The sequence below is a fragment of the Hibiscus syriacus genome, unplaced genomic scaffold, assembly GCF_006381635.1.
Source record: "Hibiscus syriacus cultivar Baekdansim isolate YM2019G1 unplaced genomic scaffold, ASM638163v2 tig00013808_pilon, whole genome shotgun sequence".
NCBI classification, from domain to species: Eukaryota; Viridiplantae; Streptophyta; class Magnoliopsida; order Malvales; family Malvaceae; genus Hibiscus; species Hibiscus syriacus.
The window spans coordinates 558,323-568,092 of NW_024062310.1; the positions used below are offsets into that span (position 1 = coordinate 558,323).

Here is a 9,770-nt window from a genome sequence, read left to right on the forward strand (position 1 = left end):
TACAGTTTTTTGTCAATCATACACCTTTCGAACGATCTTTGCTTGATTTGTTAACTTTTAGTTGATAGCCATCTTCCACACATTTCGTATAAAGCTATCTTCAAGTCTTCCTTTGTATCAAAACAATCATCTTTCTTGATACGAATAACTTTTGTGTAACAATCAACTGCTTTCTTTATCAACTCTTCCGGTATCTGAAGTAATTCTGGCATATTCCAGTTATACGCCCGTGGCATTTTCTTTTCTTCGGGGACTTTTCTTTCTTCTTTTTCTTCTCAGGATTATATGAATTACAGAATGGATGTTCAACATGTTCATTCAGTCGTAACTTCCTCCTCATTATCATCAACATTACTTCTTCGGCAACCGGCTGTTTCATCATCAAATTCGGGTATTGACCAATATCAATATCATTACACGCATGGTCTGTTTCTTCTTCTGAAAACATCAAAATCCGTGTATTGACCAATATCAAAGTCCGGATATTGACCAAGACCAAATTTCGAATACTGACTAGTAATCACAATTTTTTCTGTTGGCTCATCATCGTCTAACTGGTCAATACGAAAAACGGAATTTGGTGCTGAAAGTTGATTGGGATTTGGATTAGAGAAGGTTGTGGGTTTTGAGAAAACTTAGTTGATTACTACCCGCTACTGACCCAACAATACTACTTCTAGGTTCAACACATACAATGTAACATCATCTTGTGAAAACACTAATGTAAGCAATGAATCGTTCAAATCTTCATTGTCGGTTAACAAATAAACTTTACCATTTCTCTGATAAGATAGCCTAAATCCACTAGGGGCTCTAAATTCAATTTATTTGAAACACGTAGCATTAGAGTTCATAAGTTAACTTTTGTAAAGACAATTTTAGTTGAAGATTTATGGGTAAAGGCATATATTGTAAAACACCATTAACATTATCCCATGACCCTCCAAAAAAAATCTATCCAAACATGATCAACATTAGATGATTTCATGGTTGTAACTAACAAACGAGATGCGAACTAAGACCTGTTGCCGGATGGGGAAGGATGTCGTTGGATATAGGAACGGATGTCGCCGGAGAGAGTGATAGATGGAGATGGAATGAGTTGCGATTTAGGGATTTAGTTTATGATTTCAGTGTTATATACCCAAAATTTCAGTGTTTGTGATTTACAGATTCTCGTTGCGATTTACGATTATCGTTGCGATTTACAGATTCTCGTTGCGATTTACGGATTATCGTTGCGATTTACGGATACGTTGCGATTTACGGATTATCGTTGCGATTTACGGATACGCGTTGCGATTTACGGATACGCATTGCGATTTACGGATACGCGTTGCGATTTACGGATACACGTTGCGGTTTAAGGATACGCGTTGCGATTTACGGATACGCGTTGCGATATACGGATACGCATTGCGATTTACCCATACGCGTTGCGATTTACGGATACACGTTGCGATTTACGGATACGCGTTGCGATTTATGTGTTCGCGTTGCGATTTTCATATTCGCGTTGCGATTATGGAAATCGCAATGCGAATTTGTACTATCGCATCGCGATTTTCAGAATCGCGTTGCGATTCTGGAAACTGATTTGCGATTCTGGGATCGCGTTGCGATTTTTATTTCGCGTTGCGATTTTGTTGGTCATTTTGGCAAATCCAAAAAAAGTTGGTTAAAATCGTATATTATAACTTTTTTTTGGTCACTGAGGCGATTTGATGTTTTCTATATCATAGTATTAATAAGTGTAAACATCATTTAAATTTTATATTTTTAGTTTACAACATAATGTCTATAATGGACATTTTATCTTTTCAAACTCATTTTTACAACAATTCCAATAATAAAATTTTAAAAATGTACTTTTTTAAAAAAATTAAAATTTCTTTTCCACAACACTTTTAAAAGTCACTTCTCAAATGTTCTGTCATACTTTCCCTTAAAGGACGGGAGCAGGGTTTTAAGTTTGGGGAGGTGAGCTTGAACTTATAAAATTTCAAGGGGTGAACTTGAACTTATAAAATTTTAGGGGGGCGAAACAGACTTTAATAAAAATATATTAAAAAATCTAAAATATATTATAATTTAGATTTTTAGGGACGAATGCCCCACCCGCCCTCTAGGTGCATCCTTGGTTAAACTGTCAAGAACACGTTTGACTTATGTTAGTGTTTAGTTGACTTTTTAAATAAATTAATATCCTTTATTTTTTTCAATAATAATTGAATAATTAGTTAGTCCTTATTTCCTCTTATTAATTAGGCTTTTAATCTTTAAAAATAGGATTTTAATATTTTTTTTAATTTCTAAAACTTAAGAGGAAATGACAATATTTCCTTATTTTTAATTAAAAATAGGAAATGGCCATCTTGTTGAAAATTAAGAGATTATTTACTCTCTAATTGGAAATAAGAAATAGAATAATAATGTGCATTTCACCTAATTTTTCCTAAATTTTTAATAATGAAAATATGTCTTCATTTCAATTGGAAAATGAGAATCTCTTAATGAAAAGTAGGGGATTATCTTCAATTGAGAATGATACAATAATGTGCATTTCTTCTAAAGATTTTATTAAAATTTTATTACTTTTGAAAAATAAGAAATCAATAATTAAATTCATATTCAAATTCTTAAATTTTTAACATTAAAGAAATGTATTAAAGTACTGATTCTGAACGTTATGGGGTGCTAGTTCTTCCAAATGTAAACGACTCATGAATTCAAAATTTTCAATTACGCCGACCAACCTTGTCTTTTAAAAGATTTTTATTAAAATTCTTTAAAAAAATATATATTTTCTGAGTATTTTACCTAGCTAACCCAAAGATCGATGATGATTCTAGATATTTTCTAACTTTTCCAAATATTTCCAATTTCATCAAATATACAAATCTAAATATATGTCTACGTAAAAAGTCGTCATGATAACGCTTTTCACTAACCAAGTTATCTTAATAGTTAAAAAGATAATTGTTAATTCTAGAAATTATGTGTTCGAGCACGAGTGACTATAAGGTATTTAAACATTTATTATCAAAAGGTTGAGAATCTTTATGACGGATACTACCATTTGTAGTCACCCTAGATTATAAAATCACTTTAATGCACGAACCAAACTACTTTAATAGTTAAAGAGATGATTATTAATCCTAGAAATTTCAAGGTGATTAGCTTTTTATTGTTAAATTATTAAAATCTTTAAAACATATATGATCTTTTATCACCCTAAATTAATAAAAAATAAACCTTTGATTTGTAACTTGCAACTTCAAAAACGTAAAATACTTTTAATTAGTAGACATAACAACTAACATACTCCTCTAATGAAAGTACTGAAATCAACTTTTTAAGTAACTGAAAATTCCAAATCAAACTTCCCCATCCCAGAGCTCCTCGACGGTCTTGAAAGTTCCACTTTCATCACAAATAATTCTCCGGTGCTGCCCTTGCTTTGTGGGAGGTCATCGATCCTATCAAGTCCTCCTTGCTCATGACCAGTCGAATATCTCAAGGTTATGCTTCATCCTCTCGCCATTGAAGCTCTTCACTATTACACCCACACCTTCTTCAAATGCCCATCTCAGACATATCTGCTTTTGGTTAAATAATATCTTACCTTACACATAATTTTGAAACAGCTCTGGTTTTAAATGGAAAAAAAAAACAAATACCAGACCTGAGCAACTGTCTTCCCTTTTGCCTCGGCTATTTCCTTGAGCATTTCATTCTCAATAACTTTATTGCCCCAAAGGGTTCCATAGGCTCCCAATGGGGAGTAACCAATGACAATGATCCCATTTGCCTTGCAATATTCTTCTCCTTCTTTTGGTTCCACATCGGGTTGCATTCCACCTGCAGAAGGTTGTAACTTATTCACTATATTTATATATATATCCCAATATTAGAACTAGGGGGTATCTAGGGGCACGGGGTGTGATTGCAACCTTCAAAAGTTTTAAATTCGCATATAATTTAGATATTTTTTATATTTATATTGATTATCTAATTTTACGTTTTTTTGAAATTTTATAATTTCTCATCCTCTAAATTTTTAATATAACTTGTAAGTTAGTATCGCTAAGATGATTTCCTGTCTTCAATTGAATGATAACTGTATATATACCTGATTAACAGCGGGAGGGATCTTTGCAAAGGCGAGGAGATCAGTTAACTTTGCAGGAAAAATTGCTGACGCCAATGGACTTGTAAGGCCAAGCCTCTGGCAATCTTCCATGCTGACCATACGGAGCCGAATCCATGGGGAAAATCTCTTCCTTCCTTACTCCAAAGTCATATCTACCTCGTTTTAAGGTCACAGGCCAGTGAATAAGATAGAGATCGAGGTACTCCAACTTGAGATTTCTACAGCAGAATCGGTTTAAAACTTTAGCCAGAACGTACGAATCATGTTATGCATGTACAGGAAATATAATATTCATATAGATTTATATATTACTGCAAGCTCCTGTTAAGGGCAGGAAGAACAAGATCTCCATAAGCATCGCTGCACCAGAGCTTGGAAGTAATGAGAGCTCGTCTCGAGATTTCCAGAACGTACGAATCATGTTATGTACAGGAAATATAATATTCATATAGATTTATATATTACTGCAAGCTCCTGTTAAGGGCAGGAAGAACAAGATCTCCATAAGCATCGCTGCACCAGAGCTTGGAAGTAATGAAGAGCTCGTCTCGAGATTTAACTAAGCCACTCGAAATCGCTTCTACGATTGCTTGACCAAGCGGCTGTTCCGATCCGTAAATATAAGCCGTATCAAAGTGTCGATAACCGAGCTCGATTGCTTCGACAATCGCCCGCTATGTAACTTCCGGTGTAACCGGCGGGTAGGCTCCCGTGCCGAAGCCCAAACGCTGCATCCGCCGCCCGCTTGACGGAAAAACCTGTTCCGGAATCCTAAAACATGTTGCCTTTGAACTACTGTCCATCTGCTTGGTTGGTTTTCCTACAAATTGAGTTAACGGATAAGATCGAAGCCTTGGTATTGGTCCTATTGGATAAAGGCTGAGCTTGAGTTTGTGGACACAGAGGATGACATAAGGATTGAAGTCAAACAGGTCACGTGGAAAGCCGTAGAGGATGCCTATCAACTATTATATTTTTTCTACTTTGGTCCTTGAACTTTTTTGACATTTTGGTCACTAACTTTATATTTTCATTCTATTTTGGTCACTGTGTCGGTTGTGTTCTCTGTTTTGAAAACCGGACCGGACCGGCCAGTTCAACCGGGAATCGTTGTTTAGTCCGGTTCAATCTAAACCGGTTGAACCGCTATTAGTGAATCGGCCAGAACCGCTAAACCGTTCAAACCGGACCGGTTGAAAACCAGAAAAAACCGGGATTTTTGTTTTTAAAAAAAAAAAATAAACCAAACAACGTCGTTTGTTAAACGAGCCAAGTCGAACTCGAGTATTGCTGAGCTCGACTCAAACTTGAAAACTTTAAAAGTAAGCTCAACTCAACTCAAACTCACAAGCTAAAAATTATCAAGTTCAACTCAAACTCGAAATATAATATTGAAACTTGAACTCAAAAAAAATTAGAAGCTTGATTGAAGCCTAAAATTCGAGCTTGATTGAAGTGAAAGAATAGTTCACTCAATGCTCACCAAAAGTTTCCATGATTTTGAATGTCAAATTACCTCTATTATTTATAGAAGTTAGTTGTGATGCGCTTCTATGTTTCTTAGTAATGTGAGATTGTTTTGTTCTCATATTTTTTACTCTTTAGACTTTTGGGATGCTCTTCTATGTTTCTTAGCCATGTGTGATTGTTTTTAAAAAAAAAATTAAACCAAACAATATCATTTTGTTATGATTTTTTAACCCCAAATTTATTTTTAAATTATAGTTATATAATTATATTTATTATTTAATATGTTTTACCTTAAATATTATGTTGTAGTTAATTTGAATCATTTTGTTTCACTTGATTTTATGGTTTTTAACTTATATATGTTATGATTTGTTTTGAATATAACTTGTGATATAAAAAATTATTTTTTATTAAATATTTTTGATATTTTTATTTATTTTTTTTAAATAATTATGACGTCATCCGGTTCTTCCGACCGGTCAGACCGGTTGAACCAGTGAACCGGTAGCATGACCGGTTCGTTAACCGGTCCGGTTCTGAAAACCATGGTTGTGTTTTAATATAGACGGTGATGCCGCCCTAAAACTTATATATTCTATTAAGTCATAATTCAAAATAGTTCAATAATTTTAATCTTTAATATTTTAAAAATTCAATAGTTTGATTAAAATCGAACGGATCAATAAAGTAAGAGATCAAAATTGCTCTCTCTTTTTAATCGGTTATCAAAAATCAATTAGACCGAAAATATAAAGGATCATCAGTATAGTTTACCGTAAAAAACTAACCAAACTAACTAGTTCTATTTTGAAATTTGAAATTTATAATGAAGCATCAATTCATGCAATTTGTTCCTCTATTTATTTCCTTTAAAAAATATTTTCTTGATCACAGAAGAAGATGAAAGCTTTATATGATCAAATTATGATATTTGGGTGATCAAATGATATAGTTTACTCTGGTTTATATTCCATGAGATCAAATTTCTCCATCCCAAAGTTCCTCTTTAGTCTTGAAAGGCCCATATTTGGAGATATAATCTTCTCCACTGCAAATTCTGGTTTGTGGGATATCATTGATCTTTCTCAGTTCATCTTTGGCTCAACGACCAGTTGAATATCTCAAGGTTGCTTTTCATCCTCTCCTTGTTGAAACTCTTCACCAATATGCTGATCCCTTGCTCAAACCCCCACCTCAAACAGATCTGTTTTGTTTTTGGATACAGCAATCATCGTTTTCATTTTTCATACAAAAATGGAGTAAAAAAGAAAAAAAAGCAAATGTGTTTCCTTTTTGTATGTGGGGTAACTAAAAAGCACCTGAGCAACTGTCTTCCCTTTTTCTTTAGCAATTTCATTGAGCAATTCACACTCCAGAACTCTATTGGTGCCCCAAATGGTACCTCTGGCTCCCAGTGGAGCATAAGCAGTCAAGAGGATACCATTTGCCTTGCAGAAATCTCTCAGCTTTTTTTGTTGCCACAATGGGTTCAATTCTACCTAGAAGAAAAACATCATAACGATTATAAAGTAGTATTTGTTCATAATTTATTTTAATGTATTGATAATCTATATACTCTATAGACATAATTGATTGAATTTAGATGTTCTATAAAGAGTATACTTAATACAAAAATAAATATCTAAAGAATGTATCAAAAACCGTTTTAGTGCTTGAGATATTTTCGTTAAAGATAGATGCTTAAAGTTTTTTTCATTATAATTTTAGGTGTTTACCGATAAAAAGACAGTTGTGAAACGTGTCATGTCCAAACTTTTTAAAAAATATTTTTAGTATAGTTTAGCACTTATTTTTATATTAAGCCAAGAATAACATGATAATGGGTTTTAAAAGTCAGATTCAATAGCGTTGGAGAAGGGGAATATTACCTGGTTAACAGCAGGAGGGATCTTAGCAAAAGCAAGGATGTGAGCCATTTTTTTGCAGGAAAAATTGCTGACACCAATAGACTTTGTTAGGCCAAGCCTTTGACAATCTTCCATGGCTTTCCATACCGCATTGAAATCCATTGGGAAGAAATCTTCTTGTTTTATGGGAAACTCGTAAATCCCAGGCTTTGAGCTTACTGGCCAGTGAATGAGATAAAGATCAAGGTAGTCCAACCTCAGGTTTCTGCAAAACAAAAAGTTCTGATTACTGGAAATCATAAAAGTTGTGAAGTAGTGGCTAATGGGTATTACTTTAAGCTCCTGTGAATGGCAGGAAGAACAAGTTCGCCATGGGCGTCACTGCACCAGAGCTTGGAAGTGATGAAGAGCTCATCTCTAGATTCAATTAACCCAACTGAAACCGCTTCGGCGATTGCTTCGCCAAGTGGCTGCTCTGTGCCGTACAAACAAGCTGTATCGAAGTGGCGGTAACCAAGCTCAATCGCTTGGAGAATCGCGGTTTTAGTAACTTGCGATCCCACCGGGGGAGAAGCGGCGGTGCCGAAACCCAAAAGCGGCATCGGCCTGCCACCGGAACTCAAAACATGGTCTGGAACACTCAAAGGGGATGCCTCGGAACTGGTATCCATCTAGTTTTACGGTATTAGTCTACCGTCAACTCAAAATTGTCGCTGTTTTGGCTTTACCAAAGGTACTAGGGATCTCTGTCTGTGTAGCGAACAGGACAGGGATGGAGGTGGCACGTGAACTTAAATTACTGCAACTGGGGATAAGGTGACGCCCTTTTCGAGCTTCATTTGCTTGTCTTTACTTGCACCATAGTATAAATTTGAATCTCACCGCCCCTCAATTTCAGGTCCGAAATTTAATTTTTAAGCATAAATACATAGTGTAAATTTGGAAGGTCAAAATAAGATGTAACGATATAAATGAATAATTAATAAATGAATAATTAACAAATAAAACAATATTTATACTTATTTGTTTATTTTTAAAGATATTTATATTAAATTTCTATTTATTTAAATTTTTAATTTTATATTCGTGTTTTTTTAAAAAGTGTTTGTATTCAATTTATTTAGCGTTTGCGAATATGTTCATTCAAAATTAATCATTTATATATTTGTCAATATGTTTATTTAGTGACCGTGAACATGTTTGTTTATAAGTTTCATAAAAATAGTGAAATTGTCCCACGAATTCTTAAATTCCCAAGACTTCTCAATTTGAATTCCAAAATTTAGTATGTGTCCATATCATCATCAATGTTTAAATTATAAAAAAAATGAAAATGAGAATTGAGTAAATAAGCTTATAAATGAGTTGATAAATATGTTTGTTCATGAATATAAACGAATCAAACATACATTTGTTCTTATTTATTCGTTTATTCATACCCATTTATTTAACTTAATAAACGAACATGAATGAATATTATAAAAATATTTAGACAACCAATTTTGACGGTTGAAATTTTGAATTTTTGAGTTACTCGAAAAACCAAAAATTGATAAGTATTTTGATAATTTATGATTAGTCCCTAATTTCATTATTTCTTCAATTCCTCCTTCATTTTAAGTCCATTTTTATGAAATTTGAACCACGTGCTCCTAAACCATAGTAGAATACATGTTTACTTTCAATTCCTCTTTTTGATAACAAATTTTTATTTTTCAATTTAGTCCTTCAATTTTTCACAATCTCCTTATTTCTTCAATTCGTCATTTATTTTAAGTATGTTTTTTTATCAAATTTGAGTAGCATGCTCCTAAACCATAATAGAATACATGTGTGCTTTCAATCCCTCTTTTTGATAACAAAATTTTTATTTTTCAATTTAGTTCTTCAATTTTTCATAATCTTCTTATTTCTTCAATTCATCATTTATTTAAGTTTTTCACCAACTTTGAGGCATGCTCCTAAACCTTAGTAGAATACATGTTTACTACCAATTCATCTTTTTGATAACAAATTTTATATTTTTCAATTTAGTCTTCAATTTTTCATAATCTCCTTATTACTTCAATTTATGATTTATTTTAAATCTGTTTTTTACAAAATTCGAACTACATGCTCATATACCATAATAGAATACATATGTAACTTCAATTGTTATTTTTTTACTAAAGATGTACTCTCTTTTTTATTTAGTCCATTAACTTTGCATTTTACTCAATTTGGTATTGTGACTCCGATTGTTTGCAAATTCTTTATTCTCATCAATTCCTTGACTCATT

General features: G+C 33.2%; 1 protein-coding gene and 1 pseudogene across 1 annotated transcript; both read right to left on the reverse strand.

Annotated features, from left to right (window-relative positions):
* Positions 1 to 3,362: 3,362 nt before the first annotated feature.
* Positions 3,363 to 5,006, reverse strand: LOC120206505 (annotated as a pseudogene).
* Positions 5,007 to 6,620: 1,614 nt separating this feature from the next.
* LOC120206506 (non-functional NADPH-dependent codeinone reductase 2-like) lies at positions 6,621 to 8,205 on the reverse strand. Its single transcript, XM_039206143.1, has 4 exons — positions 7,825 to 8,205; positions 7,513 to 7,756; positions 6,943 to 7,122; positions 6,621 to 6,827 (listed from the first exon to the last, which is right to left on the reverse strand). The coding sequence occupies exons 1-4, from the start codon at positions 8,160 to 8,162 to the stop codon at positions 6,714 to 6,716; spliced, it is 876 nt and encodes a 291-aa protein (XP_039062074.1). The 5' UTR covers positions 8,163 to 8,205; the 3' UTR covers positions 6,621 to 6,713.
* Positions 8,206 to 9,770: the final 1,565 nt, after the last annotated feature.